Source organism: Callospermophilus lateralis, chromosome 18 (assembly GCF_048772815.1).
Source record: "Callospermophilus lateralis isolate mCalLat2 chromosome 18, mCalLat2.hap1, whole genome shotgun sequence".
Classification (NCBI taxonomy): Eukaryota; Metazoa; Chordata; class Mammalia; order Rodentia; family Sciuridae; genus Callospermophilus; species Callospermophilus lateralis.
Window position 1 is genome coordinate 51524731 of NC_135322.1, and position 17727 is coordinate 51542457.

At 40.1% G+C, this 17727-nt stretch overlaps 1 protein-coding gene across 3 annotated transcripts in view; it reads left to right on the forward strand.

Moving 5' to 3' along the window:
* Wwp2 (WW domain containing E3 ubiquitin protein ligase 2) overlaps positions 1-17727 on the forward strand; it is a 137533-nt gene that overhangs the window by 86886 nt on the left and 32920 nt on the right. For all 3 annotated transcript variants that reach the window (XM_076838410.1, XM_076838411.1, XM_076838412.1), the window contains one exon: positions 8365-8575. In XM_076838410.1, coding sequence (XP_076694525.1) covers positions 8365-8575 — 211 coding nt within the window. The remainder of the gene's footprint in view (positions 1-8364; positions 8576-17727) is intronic.

The window sequence follows — 17727 nt, forward strand, 5'->3', positions numbered from 1 at the left end:
ATAATTGCTGAGCTTTGAACTACTTTGTCCTTCCTGGGGTCTACATGTTTATGACAGTGGTTTCCTCTGCTTTTCTTATAAAAACTGTTGGGGAATGGACTTTATATGGTGATGATCTTTAAGTCATTCTCCTTGGAAATTTGAACAGATCTTTATTTCCCCTACATTTATTTTTAAGTACCTTTACTGTTTGTCCTTATATCCAGGAACATTGTGTTCTAGCAAACAAGTCAGGTGCCTGGCCATGTCCTCAGAAAGCCACAAGTCTCTAGCCCACACTGCCTTAGAAATGTTCTTTGGTGGTGTAAGTGAATGCCCCAGCTGGTCCTACAACCATCCACGAAGGGCAGTGGATGTACTTCAGGGCCTTCTGCCCTCTAGAATATTGGCCCCTGCCTCTCCCCTTTCTGGCATGGGGATGGTTCACCTTTACCTGGACTTCACAGGCTCTTTCATGTGTATCCAAAGGGTGTCTGAAGATCTCCTCTTTCCTGTGGGGAGCAGGCAGAAGCTCCCTCTTAGGCAGTGTAGGACAGAAGGGAGTTTGAGGATGCAAATGGAGATATTTTCATTCCTCAGCATGCTGCTGGTAGGCCTATGAGGACCATGGTCAGCCATGTCTCCTGAATAAGTGTTCACAGACAGGATTTCTTTAACAGGCCTTTTGGGCTGTGTGCTGTAGTTACGCATGAAAAAGACATTTGGGGCAAAACCAGAGCTGAGTTCCAGGTGGTTTTTTCATGTTGTCACAACTGTAAAGTATCCATTTTTATAAGACAAGAGTGAATGGCAGCCTGTCTATATAAATATAATATTTCTAAGTTTTAGAAGTGGTAGCAATTGAGAAATAGACTAATGGTATAGCACTTCATTGAGACTTGTGTGGAATGATTTATTTTCTAATTTCTTACTGAGAACTTTACCCAAAAAAAGTCATGTGTTACTTCTCCCATAATTGTAATTTCCAAGCATGTTGGTCACCCTGACTGCAGTCAGATCCTGACTACTCAGGTGCAGTATGTAGAGGAGGCCTTGCTTTTCTCACTTTTAAAGCTAGGGCAAGACTATGTATCTTTTGAGTTGTTACAAACAATATAAAAATGTAGAGTGCTTGGCCTGGTGCCTGGCACAGAGAGTTAGTTTATCTTTGTGAATGATTTCCTATAGTGATGGCTATGCAGCATGGATATATGTTTTTATTCACTATGTTATTTTTTAAACACACTCCATATATCTATGTGGTCTTCTTGTTTACTTTTTTAAAAAGTGGCCTCTTTTTACAGTTAATTTGTCATAATTCATTTAGCCATTCCTCAAATCTTGTATAACTTTTCCTGTCGTAAAACAAAATTTTACTGTAAACATCTCTGCATACAGGTTTGTTTCTTCTTGCGTGAAATTTATTTATTTTGTAGAGATAGAGCCTTACTGTGTTGTCCAGTCTGGCCTTGAACTCCTGGGCTCAAGCCACCCTCCTGCCTCAGCCTCCCTAGTTGTTAGGAGGACTACAGGCATGTGCCAGTGTACTCAGCTCTTGAGTGAAATTCTTGAGACAAAAGAAATGAATTTTAAAAAATGAGATCTACTATGTATTATAACATTATCTTCCAAGACAATAATTTTTATATGTCCAAAACAGTATAATTTATTTTTGTAAGTGATACATGAGATTTATTTATTTTTTTTTGCAACTTTATAAATATTGGCTTGTCATTTTTGCTAGTGGTAACTCATGGTTTGCTCTCACTGCGTTTCCTTCCATCTTCTCTTCCCTTCCCTTTTAGTTTCTTTTCTTTTCTCCCCTCTTCTCTCTTTCATTTTTCTTTTCTTTTTTCTTTCTTTTTGGCACTAGGGATTGAACTCAGGACTTTGTGCATGCTGGGCAAACACTGTACCACTGAACTACGCGTACCTAGCCCTAAATTAATTTTTCTCTATATTTGAATCCTATTATCACAAGATAGCAATTAATCTTTTTCCACTGTGATTTTGCTTAGTGTTTATTATCATTTATAATAAACACTAAGCAATTTAATAATGTATATTTATTCTTATATACAGTGAGAATTTCTTCATTTCTTGTTTTTGAGCAAGTCCCATATGATTTTGATTATTGATATACTATAATGTGGTTTTTCAATGTCTGTGAGGGCTAAATCTACTTATTACTCTTTCTCTTTGATAGATTTTCAAAACATATTTCGGACTTTGAGACTTTGAATTCCTAGAAGCTTCCTGGAATGGAAATGGAAATTGCATTGATCTATATATTAACCAGGGAAGGATTATTTTGGGGGTGGGACACAGTACTGGGGATTGAATCTAAGGATCCTCTACCACTGAGCTATATCTCAACCCCTTTTTAAATTTTTAATTTTGAGATAAAGTCTCACTGAGTTGCTGAGACTGGCCTTGAACCTGTGATCTTCTTGCCTCAGCCTCCCAAGCTGCTGGGATTACAAGCATGCATGACCATGCCTGAGTACCAGGGAAGGATTTAATTTTCCCATCAGTCAGTTAGGGCGTGCCTTTGTCCATTTTTAAGTCTTTTTTCTTTTTTGCCACTAACACTGTTCTGTATGAGCCTTACCATCCTATGGCACGCTGACAATGAAATTTCTTTCTAGTTTTGGTTGCTCTCCTGCAGAGCTGAGCAAACATCTGCATTGGAAGTGCAGTTGATTATAAGTCATGGTGAGTGATGCTGGCTGCTTTCCTGCACATCATGTTGGGAGCTTATCTTCTTTTTTAATGAGCCATTGTTGTTGGCAGTTGCTCCCTCATATCTGGGTATGGGGACTGAAGAGACCCCAGGTGTGTGCACCACGAGCCTGTGCTCTACCTCCCAGACCTGAACATCCAGGAGTGTGCATCGAGCTGGCATCATGCCCAGGATTAAGAAAAAGAATTTCCAATTCCTGATTTTTTTTTTTTTTTTTTTTTGGCTACAGCGACTAGAGCGTGTCTTAGTTCTGAGTGAATATGTGATTCATAAAGTGAGTGTTTAGCCAACATTGCAGAGGGAGCTTGGGAAACACCCACAGTTGCAAAAACCAGAAGCTGTTCAACTGCCTTTCACCTACTACCCCAACTACCCTTGGAGCCCAGATTTTCTTCCCATGCAATGGAGTCATCTAAGCCAGCTTCATGTCCCCTTCTCCACTGTTTTGACTTCATGGTGCTCTGGGTGGGCAGCCTGGTTCTGCTGCTTGCTGACTGTGTGGCATCTCTGAATGGTCCTCTCAGGCACCTCAGTTTTGTCCTTAGTGAAATGGGCATTATAGTATCTTCTTCACAAGGCTGTTGGGAGGATACATGAGCGAATAGAAATGTGCTTGCTAGTGGCTGTGGATGATACTGGACTGTATGGATCCTGGATCAGAAAAAGGACCCTAGTAGGAAAGCTGGCAAAATCCAAATGATGTCTGGACTCTATTTCTTAATAATATTAATAAGCCTAGTTATTAATATATTAATACTTAATATTAATAGATTTTTTTTTGCTTTGACATGTTATATAAGATAGTATTATTAGGGGAAATTGGGTGACAGGCATACCAAGTTTTCAACTTCTATATATGTGATATTATCCCCCTAGTTTTTCTTTAAAGAACCTGTTTTGCAAACGATAAGTGTCTCACAGTGTCAAATATTTTTCTTTTGCTAGGTTATTAGGTTTATTGAACAAGTATTTGTTGAATAGATATTTATCAAATGCTATTTTGCTAAACGGATTGACAACGTAATGTAAAAAAGTGTAAGATAAGTCCTCTGCCCTAAAATTTCTTTCTGGAAGTTGAAAATATACCTCAGCTAAGTTCCAGCACAGATGTCACAGGGGCTCTGGGATGAGGAGCTGAGACCACAGGGGCTGTGGGCTCTGCACAGGGGAGTGACTTGGGGCTGCAGTGGTGGGGAGGGGCCTCCAGGGAAGAGGTAAGAGGTAGAGGAGATGGAAAGGGGAAGTAGTGCAACAGGAGGTAGGCAGATGTGCCCTCACTCCCAATAAGGGTCTTGGGGCAAATGAAGGGTGCACATCAAATGTTTAGGGTTAGAGGTGAGAGAACATCAACTGTATTAAGCAGAGCAACAAGTAAAACACAGCGATTCTCCAAGGCGTGATGAAATTATACTTCCTCATCTCTGACTGTCCAGGTTTTCTCTGTATTTGAAGCCCTATCATGCTTGAGTATGTGCCCTGGCACTGGTTTACCAGGGTGATGATATAGCCAGTAGGTAAATGTCTATGTTTTATTCTAGCTGGAAGCTGTGATGGGGGTGGATTTACCTCAGAGGTAAAGCTCTCAAGTTCTAAGAATGGGCATATACAGTTACATGTTACTGATGGGATGGGATGCAGTCAGAGAAGTGTGTCTGTGATTTCATCATTAGACAGACAACCGTGGACTGTACTTTTACACTGAGATGGCTGTAGTGTCACTGGGCAGAATAATCTTTTTTTTTTTCCAATTTTTTTTGTAGTTGTAGATATACAGAATGCCTTTATTTTGTTTATTTTTATGTGATGCTGAGGATTGAAGCCAGTGTCTTACACTTGCTAGGCAAGTGCTCTGCCACTGAGCTACAGCCCCATCCCTAGGCATAATAATCTTATGGGACCACTATCATATGCATCCTTCTTTGACTAGAATATTCTTATGTGGTGCATGACTGTCCACCCAAACACACACACACACACACACACACACACACACACAGTGGAAGAGTGTCAACATAGTTGTAAAAAAGCTCATGAGGATTAGGATATCTGGCTTTCACATTTCTCTATTTCCAAATCTGAACTCAGGTGTGGCATAGAACTCTTCAACAACTGAGCTCCTCTGGTGAGTCCAGTGGGCAGATGCAGATCTGCTGGGAACCATTCTAACTAGGTTTGCAGCTGCATGAACAGTCAGATCCAGATCGTGTAGATTAAAGGTGCTTCTGCATCAGCATGCCCTGGGCTCTGCTCTTGTCTTTTCCCAGCCAACAATTTCATAATCATTATTTAAAAATAATAGTACATACACATAATTAAAACTTTGAAGGTATAGAAACTTACACAGCATAAAGAATGTTTTCCCCTTATTTTGCCAGTCTTCAATTACTGTTGTTTTTTGTGACTCTTCTAAAGATATTCTTTGACTACATCAACATATGTATAGATGTTCTTTGAAAAACCACATATATCTATACACAGTGAAATGTATAAATCTTCTTAAAGAGAATGGCCATCTGTTGTGTGTTACTAGCTTGGCTGAGCTAGAATAAGGAACATAAATACTACTAAACACACAAATACTACAGTATAGATGTGTGTACAAATATGTATATACACACATCTGTGTATATGTACACACACAAACATAAATGCATACACTGTTCAGCATTTTCCCATTTAATAGTATCCTAGAGTTTTTCTATAGAACTTGAAGCCAACTTGAGCTTTGTCCCCTTGCTGTGTGCCCACTAGCCACAGCCAAAGATGGGGACAGTTTTAGTATCAATATGAATATTATGGTAACAGATTGAAATACTTTAAATATTGAAGTCTAGAACTTCATAATGATTTTTAAACAAAGTGAAACTTCATGTTCATTTTTTTAAAATTATTTTTTGTAGTTATAGTCGGACAGCATGCCTTTATTTTATTTGTTTATTTTTATGTGGTGCTAAGGATCAACTCAGTGCTTCACATGTGCTAGGCAAGTGGTCTACCACTGAGCTACAGCCCAGCCCCAGCCCCATGGCTCATTTTTAAACAGTGCTAGGAAATCAACTCATCATTCTGCAGACTGGTAAATAAAAGAAAAGAATCAAGCATTTGTCCTGACTTTTCCTTCACAAACTAAACCTCAAGGTGGCCAGAGATTTGCTAAAAGGAAGTACCTTTTTTTGTAAGTATTCCAGCCAATAAATGAAGACGACATGATAGAATGAGAATATGACTATTTTGCAAACTCCATTGGATTATTTAAAAAATATGGTTCTGAGCTTTCTTATTTATTTAGTTGATGTCTGCCTGTTCATGCATCTGTATCAAGTTTTAATTGTTGCAGTTTGATGGTATGTTTCAATACTTTTAGAGAATAAATTCCCCAACAAACACACCACTCTCTTCTCCTTTAGAGTTTTCAGGGCTACTCACTCATACATACTTTAGCTTTCCTTATAAACTTGTGAATGAATTTATCTAGCTCTGAAAAAAGTCGCTATGGGATCTTTTTTTAGAAGTTGGAATTGAGTAAAATGTATAGATCTGCCTAAAGAGAATGGCCATCTGTTGTGTGTTACTAGCTTGGCTGAGCTAGAATAAGGAACGTAAATATGAAGTGTTGCATTTATGTTGGGGAAACATTAATGACACAAGATTTATTCATTTACTAAACTTAATTTAGCCCTCACATGGGGAAAAAAAGCAAGTGAATAGATTGGAGACGGCCCCAGCTTAAGCTCTAATGCATTTGTTAAGATCAAGCTGGCGTCAGGTCCTGTGAAGACATTTTAGTTTCCCCTGACCCCCAGGCCAGGTAGCCAGTAGGATCTAGTGATTGCTCAGAGTTGTAGTCTTGGTCTCACTAAAGGACCTGCAGAGAAGTAGTAGAGTGTAGTGAGTGAGTGACTGGTTTAAACCTTGGGGGAAGACTGCAGGGTGGGAATTAGATGCTCTGTAACCCTAGTGGGTGATTTCCCTCTTTTGTCCTTAGTTTCCTCAATGTAAAATGGGGCTCATCAGTGCTACCTAACTTGTAGCGTTGTGTGTGAAGCTTCAATGGGATAATCCAAAGTGCCTTCTCTTTGCTTGGGATGTACCCCTGTGTGCTGTAAATATTAACTAGTCCCATTTAAATTGGTAATCTGACTCTGCTGTTCTGATGGCATCTGATTAAATGTTTAGTTCTTTTTTTTATATTCAGTTCTTGATATCATTGATTAGTAGAGATGGCAGAAGGTATCTATGGGAGAGCTTCCAGAGGTTAAGGAAAGGTGGTCTAGAAACATTGAGGAAGTAGTGAGCCTTCTTACTGGGAAGACTAATGAGAAACAGAAAATATACCACATACTCATTGTGAATTGCTTTGGAGGTGAGAGACTTAGACTTGCTAGTGGAATTCTGCTTAATATTAGAAAAACTTTCTTGAAAATACATCTGCTCGGGCTGGGTCTGTAGCTCAGTGGTAGAGCACCTGCCTCCCATGTATGAGGCACTGGGTTCAATCCTTAGCACCACATAAAAATAAAGATATTGTGTCCGTCTACAACTTAAAAAAAAAAAAAAAAGAAAGAAAGAAAAAAAGAAAGTACATCTGCTCAATACTGGACTGGTTCTGTATGCCCTCTCAGAAGAAATGTTTGAGAAGAAATCTGCATAGTCTTTTTCTTAGGGAAACTGCAAAATGAATTTCTGAATTAGGAAGATGAGACTAAATGATGATGTTTTCTCATGAAGTTCTAATAAAAACATACACATATGCAGTCACATATGTCTAAAAACTCTCTGCATGTGCCTCCTACAATTGTAATTCCTTGAAACCTTGTTTGATCCTTTTGGAATATTGCAGTACCTTGGGGTCCTTGTGGGCATAAGTGATTATCAAAGACGTGAAGAAATGGTGAAATAAGGAGACTTGGGAACTAGCTTATTTCACTTCTATTTCTTTGTCTTGTTGCTACCTGGGAGACGAGACCTTAGCTTTTGAGCCCCTTCTTTTTCATCCAGAGTATTTTCACCTTCCTTCTTGGTAGAAGCCTTTAAAAGACAAGTCCATGATTGGGACTTGCCTCTTCACATGTTTGGAGTTGTTTGAGGGGAGGTACCATTTATGTCTAGCAGACAGGTGGCAGATTTAAAGAAAAGGATGTGACCCTGTAAACTTGGCCTTGGTCTTGCTTTATTTGCCACCAACATGCTTCCCTGTTATCTTCATCCTTCCTACTATTTTATTGTAATGAATGTAACCATAGCATGTTAGAAAAACCTAATAGAATTATTTTAAAGATAGTAAATACTATATTTATTTCAGACTCATCCTCCAATTTCCTTCAGACAAGACTTGCTGTATTTTCTTTTTTAATATTTTTTTTTAGTTGTTGATGGTCCTTTATTTCATTTATTTACTTATATGAGGTGCTGAGAATAGAACCCAGTGTCTCACACATGTGCTCTACTGCTGAGCCACAACCCCAGCCCTGCTGTATTTTCAGAGTTCTATTTTGTAAAACTTTTTAAGGTTGGCCTGATCTACCAAGGGTAATAATGTAGATACTTTGTTAGTGAAATAAGCGAGAAAGACCTAGTAAATGTAAATGTAAACAGAATTGTTCTTCTTCATTGACTTTTAAAGTATGGTTGGGTATTTTCAGTGAATGATGAACCCACTGCAGCCTCTGATCCTGAAGAATCTTCTGTTGTTGGTGTGACGTCCCCATCTCCTGCAGCCTTGAGTGTGACCCCAAACTCCAACCCAGCATCTCTGCCTGCTCCAGCCACACCTGCTGAAGGAGAGGAACCCAGCACTTCTGGGACACAGCAGCTCCCTGTGTCTGCCCAGGCTCCCGATGCTCTGCCTGCTGGGTGAGTAGCCTTCTGTCCGACAGAAGCCTTATCCTTCTCAAAGACTGAGCCCCCTTCACTGGATCAAAAGAAACATGGTTATTTATTACCTAGTAGCCAGTTGTCCCAGGGGAGGCCACTGTGCGTAGAAGCAAGGGAAGTGGAAGAACTGCTTGTTCTATATAAGTCTTAAAAAGAATCTAAATCATCTGGGCAGAATCAATGCTACCTTATGCCATGGCTTGAAATGAACAGCTTTACTCAAAGAGAGTGGCTTTTATGGAACAAGGAGCTCATTTTGCCTTCCTGAATTGTGGGAGGGTGTTCCTCTGAATTCTGCCAGAAAACAGCTCTTTTCTTCAGCTTTATCTTAACAACCTCTGGAAGACTTGGGCTTTAAGTATTGAACATTCGTGTACGTTATTCCCGTACTACTAGTTTTCTGGCCATCTTTTAGTTTGAAATTAAATTTGATGCTAAAGACCTTAGATGAGAAGATAATAACCCCAGTAATTCAAAAAGAAGTTCAAGTTTGAGCATATAGTAACTGGAGATTAAGAGCAGGAACCTGGGAACCATATACTTGGGATTGAATCCCCCGCCACCTCGGTTGTGTGGCCTTGGCGAAGTAACTTTAATCATACACATCTCTCCAGGAAATTAAGGGACTTAAATAAGATGGTGTATGTGAAGTGCTTGCCAAAAGATGGGCATTATACCCAGTAAGGGGCATTTTTGAAGAGGTTTTTGTGAAGGAGCCGTAAAGGAAGAGAATGCCTCTGGCCTGGGAAACAAAGTCTTGGTGACTGTTGATCATAGCCAGGGCTGGTCGCATTGTCCATCCTGCTTACCAGTTTGGTACTGAAGAAGCCATTGTCCATATTGCTATAATGACTGGTGATCTGGCTGAAGCTGGCTTGGTGGTAGTGTGTGTCTTCTGAGCCCTCATGATGCAAGAAAGTTAAGCCTAACTCTGTCATTCACTGGGTTGACTGACAGTTACGTGTCTCTCACAAATCAGAAGGATGTGAGGTCTTTTGCTTGAAGTGCATTGTGCCATATTGTTCTTAAAGGTGCTTCTGAAAATTCAGTTGCTAAAATATGAAGCATGAGGGCATAGGTGTTTTTAACCCCAGCACTTGGCATGCTGCCTCATTCTTATCCCTCAAAAGTGTATCCATCAGACGGAAAGTATTGCAAACCCTGTGAGGATTGGAGGTGTTAAGAGGTAGCTCAAGTTTTTGATTTTGCAAGATGATTACGAATCAGCTAGTTATGGTTACTCCCTACGGAGATGTCTTGTCTATTGTATGTGGTACAGAATACTCAAAAGACCTTTCGTTTGTCATCTCAAATCTGTATGGCATAGTTTTGGGGAAAACAGAGCAGAATCATTTTGGCAGAAAGGAGAGAAAATGGCTGCCTGTGTCCCTAGTGAGCTGTTCATTTTCTTTCTGCTGAGCCAATGCCTGGAAGGCCGGCCTCACTCCTATGTCAGTCACAGGCAATTAGGGCTAATGGCTCAACATGTCTTTATGTAGGGCGTGTGTGAGGGTTACTGTTCTCCTGGATTGGGCACTTCCTGTTTCCAGGCAGCTGGAAAACTCCAGACTCTGAAAACACTCTTTATTCTCAGTCTGGCAGATTGAGCAGCCCAGGGAAGCCGATTCCCCCCCCTCCTCTAGCCAGAGGCTGAAACACTTTTCTGAGGTAGAGTTTGAATAACGTCTTTTCCTTGGAGCATTTGGAACGTGACAAAGCCCATGTGCGTGTTTGGGGTGGCTGCTGCCTACTTTAACATGTATGATGATCCAGAGGAGGATACCAGAGTGCCACTTTTCCAGCCCAGACAGGCTCCTCAGTGCCTTTCTCTGAGTTGACTAGAGTACTCAGTACCTTGAGGATTGTCTCAGGGCCTAGAAATGGCCAGCTACCTAACTGGAGGTGGCCACCCGCACTGTTGAGTGGATGGTAGTGAGGACAGCAGGCTTTGGTTGGCTCATATATTTTGGAAGCTAGAAAGACATGGTTTCTACAGTGACCCCAGCTATTTACAAGTTTAGAAGATTCAGACAAGGTGGATTATTAATTCATTCCTGGTACCTTGATTTTGGGATGTCAGGGACCAACGAGAGAATGAAATCTATCACACTAACCCAAATACCAGCAGAGATTATGTTGTGGCAGAGTGTCACCTCATAAGAAATGCACCTTCTTGAATTTGCAGAATGCTTTCATCTTTTTTGAGGATATATAAATTTGTAGCACTTAAATTAAACATATTCTGGTGCCCAGGTTCAACTAATGATTTCATATGATCCAGTTTGTCATTAAATAAAATATCGGTTACCATTTCAGAGATTGCAAGTCCGGGGCTGGGTATTGCAAATGCTGTGCTAACCAAGAGGTGATTGTCAGATCAGGCTGGGCAGGCAGCAACCAAAGTTGGCAGATTTAAAAGGGCCGCTGAACAGGCTTTATTGAAATATCACTCCCGGGCGGAACTCGATCAGACCCACAGAGGGGACAGGGAAGGGGTGATCATTGTACTCAGAATGTTTTACCAGGTCTGCTCTGGGCGCTCAGTGTTCTCCCTCTGGTTTCTTTGTCTATTCCCTTGCCTTCCTTTGGGATCTGACGCCAGTTCTCATTTCTATCTCTCGAGCCCTTTGCTGCACCTGGGTATATTGACCCTAGCTGTCTAAAAAGGAACTTATCATCCTGCCCCCGCCAATCCAGGCTAGAATCGGTTCTCTCTCTTGATAATGCCACCACCATCTGCTCAGGCAACTGTCAGGCCATCCACACGTCACTCCTTCCTGACATCCATCTAGTTATCAAGCCCTGCTTTCAGCTCTCCATGCTTCCTTCCTAGCGTTCATCTCAAGTGTAATTTAAATGATGTAATGAATGCTGTCTCCTGTATGATAGTGTAAATGCCACATGGGTAGGGATGATGTCTTTTAATTTCCCACTATATGGCTATGCCTAGTACAGTGCCTGGCACATGGCGGGACCATAGGAAATAGTTAAATGAAAGAATGATTCTCTCTCTTACATAACGTGACTTCATGTTTTTTGCCTTTTGCCACACTGAAGTATACCACTGCCTGTCACTTAAATGACTGTTCTTACCCTTTCCTGATTTATTTTAATCCTTTAAAATGAAATTCTGAGCATGACTTTGCACCGCTTAAAAGGCTAATTTGTCCTTAGGGTCATATCGGAATTTAACCCAATCTCCCTACCCAGCCCAGTGGAAGCCACTCTCCTTTGCTCATGGAGCTGTAGCTATGATAATTTAGTTTGATGAATGCTCCACCTTCTCTCTAGAATAAAGACCCTCCCCCAAAAAAGCGTCCTGGACATTTTGTCCATTTATTCCTATGCATCTTCAAGTCTCAGCTAATCGGTAATTCCTCTGGGAATCCTCCCCTTACCCTTGGTAGATGAAGTTAAACTTCCACGTTTGTCTGTTGCGTCTGTAATTGCTTGTTCATGTCTCTGCCCTGCTGGGCTATAAATGCCAAGATGGCAGTTTGCCTGGCACAAAGTAGCCCCCCAAGTCATATTTGTAATGAATAAATGAATATATGTTGTCTTTTCCCCTCCTTTCCTCCACCGGGATGAATGTTTTATGCTTCTGTGATGCCTCAGAGAAAGAGCAACTGTGACTAGAATATTGCATTTTCATCCCTAGGGCAAGAAAGTTAAGCCTAACTCTGTCATTCACTGGGTTGACTGACAAATCCGGGTCTCTGACAAATCAGAACACTCTTCCCTGTTCGCAAGAGATCCTCATGTCCTGGCAGATACGTGCAGCATGGCTTCTCTTTGCTAAGGCATTTCTGAGCCAAACTAGGTTGCTTTCTAAGGCCTCCAGTGGATTCTGTTTCCAACTTTATCTCCTCGACTCCTCAATGTGTTAACCGAGGGATGGGAGCAGGATTCACTTGGGGATCCCATGGATCTAGGTTTTAGACGTCCACATTCCCCTCCGGAAATTTGCACCAGAGGGTCAAAGGCCACTGAAACCTGGACAGCCTAAGTCCAAATACAAGTCTCATTCTTTTTCTCTCTCCCTGTCTCTAAACCTTCCTGATTTCTGGAGTTTTTAACTTAATTAGCACAAAAGAAGCCATTGGAAGGGTGTGGAATTTCCAGGTTGCAAATTTCTATTAAAGAAGGACTGACAGGACCCTTTGGGGAGACATGTGAGATAGTGTTCCAGGCAGGGGGCAATGAATGGGAAGTGAGGCCACTTTGGTCCACTGGCCCTGTATCTGTTTTTTGTCAGTTCTGAGCCCACTTTGGGGACTGAATGCTCATTAACAGACTGTGTGTACATAGCTTCAATAAATTCCAAGTGTGCTTTGGTCTCTGCAGCTCCCTCCTTCCCTCGCGCACAGAGGCGCATTATTTGAGCCTGGCAGCCGGCACACTGCTGTGGTTTCTTACATAAGGCAGGGCGTTGTGTTTGGACTGTCGATTTACCTCAGCTCTGCCACTTCACACCAGCCTTTTTCTCCTGCAGTCATTGGCTGCCCTGTCTGTTTCCTGCCTCAGAGTAGAATTAATTGAGGAAGGATGTTTTCTAGATCTTTGGGATTTGCCATCTGCCCTGTCCCCAAGTCCAGTTATGGAGGTCCAAAGACACTTTCTTGAAGTGGTCCTTAAGACACTATCAAGGGTGACTGTCTCTTAAAAGAGTTGGTGCTTTGTTTGTAGAGACACCCTACAACTGGAATTTGGAACTTCTCTGCTAAGCTATAAACCAGCCACTGCCATCAAATTCCATTCGAAACTCAATTTCAGTGGTAGCCAGTCTTACCCAAGGAGTTTTAAAACAGTGCCTCTCAAATTGCAGAGAGTCTGTCCTTTGTTGTTATTGTTGCTGTTGTATTGTTTTAATTTTAAATTTCAGTCTGTTGCAAACCCATGCTTTTGTTCTATACTCTGTTTAAGGGGAAGACTCTATAGATACTGTACTTGGATGTTGTGAAATGTCAAAGCCACCAAAGTTTCTAAGTGCTGAGAACCTTCTATTCTTTTCTGCTTGCAGAACTGAAAGAGTTTGTACTGTGGATTACTTTGCACTAGATGAAAGAATACTATTGGGGAATCTGTGTCTTTCTCCCAGCTTGCTTATTGCTGAATATGGGTTAGTCCTTGATTTTGCAAGGATTATCACAGGCCCAGGGCTTGCTGAAAAGTATGCACTCTGGTTTCCTTTCCTTGTCTCAGAACACACACGTCTTATTTCAGAAGACTCTACAGCCTTATTTTCAAAGGCTCACATGAATGTAATCTCTCATTATTGCTAATTTTCATTTTTGCTGAGCTTTCTTGAGAGTTCCTTCAGAGCAGGGCTTATTGTGTTTCTCTTTCCATCCTTACCTCCAGGGAGATGGAGTGATAAATGTGCATCTACTGAGTGGATACATGATTTCACATTTTCAGTTGCCCTTAAAATTTTAGTGTCCTTTTTCATTCGATTATAAAAGCCATTGATAGAAAACTGGAAAAGAAATAGAAGAAGAGGAGCAATGACAACAACGACAGTAACAAACATCCACCCAAATTTTACCATTGGTGTTTTTTTATACAATTTGTGCACGTTTTTTTCTTGAACCATTAATAAGAGCCACCATTTGTTATAAACCTTTACAGTGTGTTGGGGAGTGCTAAGTTCTATGTATGGATTATTTCATGCAATCCTCACAGTGCTTCAAGGTAGCTACTTTTATGTGCATCATGCAAGTGAGGAAACATCAAGAAATTTGCCTGAGGCCACATATGCAGACATTCACATGTTGGCACACATCTACCAAAATTTGATTACCTTACAGTATGGGCTTTAAGACTGATTTATTTATTTATTATTTTTTTTTAATATTTATTTTTTAGTTTTTGGCGGACACAATATCTTTGTTTGTATGTGGTGCTGAGGATTGAACCCGGGCCGCACGCTACCGCTTGAGCCACATCCCCAGCCCCTGATTTATTTATTTTTAAAAATATTTTTTAGTTGTCAATGGATTGATTATTTATTTATTTATTTATTTGTGGTGCTGAGGATCAAACACAGGGCTTCACGCTTGCCAGGCAAGTGCTCTACCACTGAGCCACAACTCCAGCCCCCAAACTTATTTATTTTTATGATAAAATATTGCAAACATTCAGATAAGAATGGTGATACATTAAAAAGTGCTAAGGATATAGCTTAATGGTAGAGTACTTGCCTATCACGTGTGAGGCCCTGGGTTCCACCCCCAGTATCATGAATAAAAGAAAATTCCTGTGGGCTTGCCAGTTAGTTTTGTCAGATTTTAGCTTTACACTGCTTTTGCTAGAGTTCTCCCTTAAAACAACAACAACAACAACAAAGAAATAAAACCCTTGTGAATAAGACCTTGCCAGTACATTTGACAGTCCTGTGAACTCCTCTCTGATCCAATTCCCTATGTACAGTGAAACATGGAACTTGGGACATCCATTTAAAATTCTATGTGATATTTTGTTGTATGAACAGGTAAAAATGTATCCATTATCTTGTTTCTTCATAATTATAAACAGTGCTGGCAATGATGGATTTCTGTGCATGCCTTATGGTGTACATATTTGTTTGTTTAATATGTCCTGGAACTAGAATTTTTGTATTGTAGAGGATGAAGATCCTCGATGTGGGCAGATAAACCATCAAGTGCTTTCTCAAGTCAGATCACCAGTTCACACTCCTTTGAGCATGTGTGAACATTCCTGCTAAAGCTGAGATTTTTTCATTTTGGCTGGTCCAATGAGTATTAATAGTATCTTCTATGGTTTTGAGATTCATTGATTACCATTGATATTGAACCTCCTTTTAAGGTTTTTTTTTTTTTGATCCTTTGGTTTCCTTTTTTGTGAACTACCTACTCATATATTTTTGTCCATTTTCCTCTTTGGCTTTTTAACTTGCAGAATTCTCCATATATGCTAGATAGTAATCACTTTTCAATTACATGCATTGCAGATATTTTCTTTTAGTTCATAGCTTGTCTTTTCACTTTGTTGGGATGCCTTTTATTTTGCAGGAGCTTAAAATTTTAAATAGCCAAATTTTTCAGAGGCCTCTTGTAGCTTATCTAAAATTCTTCCTTATTCTGAACTTGTAAAAGTTTTACACATATACAGACACCCCATGTTTTTGTTGATTTTGATATGCATGTTTTCTCATATTTAAACTCAAGATATTTAAAAGCATTGGCATACCATCATTTAGTGGGCAGTTCTTTTTCTTAGTGGTATATTAAATAGTAATACAATCCATGGTATTTTAAATTTAATAAAAAACAGCATATTTGTATAAATTTTAAACACAATTTTGATGATCTTAAGTGTGTTATTTATTGACTTGCTTCTATATCCAATATACTGTATACATCTGAACAAGACAGTATTCATCTTCAGTGTTATTTTTGATGAATGAATACCCCTTGTAGAAATAGTATAATTTATTTTATTAATACTCTGCTTGAGGACATTTAGGCTGTTTCATCTTTTCTATAACTGCTGTAATGTGCTGTAACAGACGCGTACATGGCCATATCTCTGACACGTAACTATTTCTTCAGGCTGTTTCCTGGAAATGGAGCTGGTGAGTTAAAGGGTAGTCATATGGGAAGAGTTTTGGATCAGGTTGCCAAATTGTCCTTTGGGGAAAGAGAATACCCATTTTTGCACCCACCAACCATTTTTGAGAAATGTTGCCAATATTTACCTGAAAAAAATTTTTTTTAAAGTTTTATAGACACCATCTCTAAGAATTTCTTGCTTGTCTGTCAAAGTATACATTTGAAAATTGCCAACTTCCATTGAAGAGCTGTGGGGACTTTCTCAAGCAAAGAAAATGGAATGGTTGGAGACTAAGAAGAAGAAAACCAAACTTAATTAAGAGCCTCAATAGCTGAATTAAGCCTATCCTCCTGGATTTAGAGGGCATAAAGTACTGTTGATAGTTGTGGAAAGGAGGTTAGTGTGCTTAGTTTTCAAGGGTAAATAAGTATTTCAGGAAAGGTCCTTGGGGGTAGGGACTAAATTAACACATTTCCTAACCAGTTTACAGAGGACCTACTGAGGCTATAACAGTGAGCAGGACAGAGAGATGTTCCATTTTACCTGGGTCTCTGTCTCACAAAACAGGCTGAACACTTACCTACAGAGGAAGTAAATCTCATGGTTCGCCCCAGAAGTGGACTATAGGAGTTGGTGTTAATGCGTTTATTATAGGAACATAAAATTAAAACAAACAAACAAACAGGAGTTTTATGTACATAGGCTGCTTTAAGAATACTTGAATACTTCCAGTATATTCTTCCAAAGTTCAGTTTTTGTTTCAGTACCAGCAAGACTTGTTTTTTGCAGGGCGTGTAAAGGTTCTGGCTTGATTGTTCTCCAATGGAGAAAGTGTCTTTTGCTTGAGAGTCATCTTTACTAATGCCCAGTGCCTGGGGAATAAAAAGTGAACAAATTGATGACTAATACAAGTTAATAATTCCCTTACTAAGATTTGAGTTTTTGAGCATTCTGACCTGTGCATTTATAAGAATCATTTAAGGAAAATTCTGATACTAACCTGAGTTCCTCCCCCCACGTCCCCAATCATTCCAATTTTATCCCACTTTGGTGGAATGTTTCTGTCCAAACACAGGAGGATCTGACTAAGAACTGTGTTGACCAGGATGGGTGGATACGTGCTGCAGTGGCAGACCACGGAGGATTAACTTCCTAAAGACCTTTTAGGAAGTCTGCAAGAAAGTGTGGTTCAGGTGACCAGACAGTGTACTTTCAGATACCTCCTCCTAATGATGTGATTATTTTCTAGCCCTTAACCTTTCAGTGGTGGCTATCATTGGGAGATTGAGTGTGGAGAAGATGCACAGAGGAGTAAAGGGCACCATAGGAGCAAAGATAATTTAGGCAAAATAAAAATTATGTCAGATTAATTGAAATTGGAGACTGTATTTAATTTTTTTCTGACACAAAGACCCCATGTTGTCTACCATCTGACTTAATGTTATTCATTGAAGGCCAAAGAGCAACGAGTTGATGGTACCTGAAACAAACCTGATGTTTTGAACCCTGAGAGCATCAGAGAAAGCTATTTAGCAGGAGCAGGTAGGGCCCGGGTGACT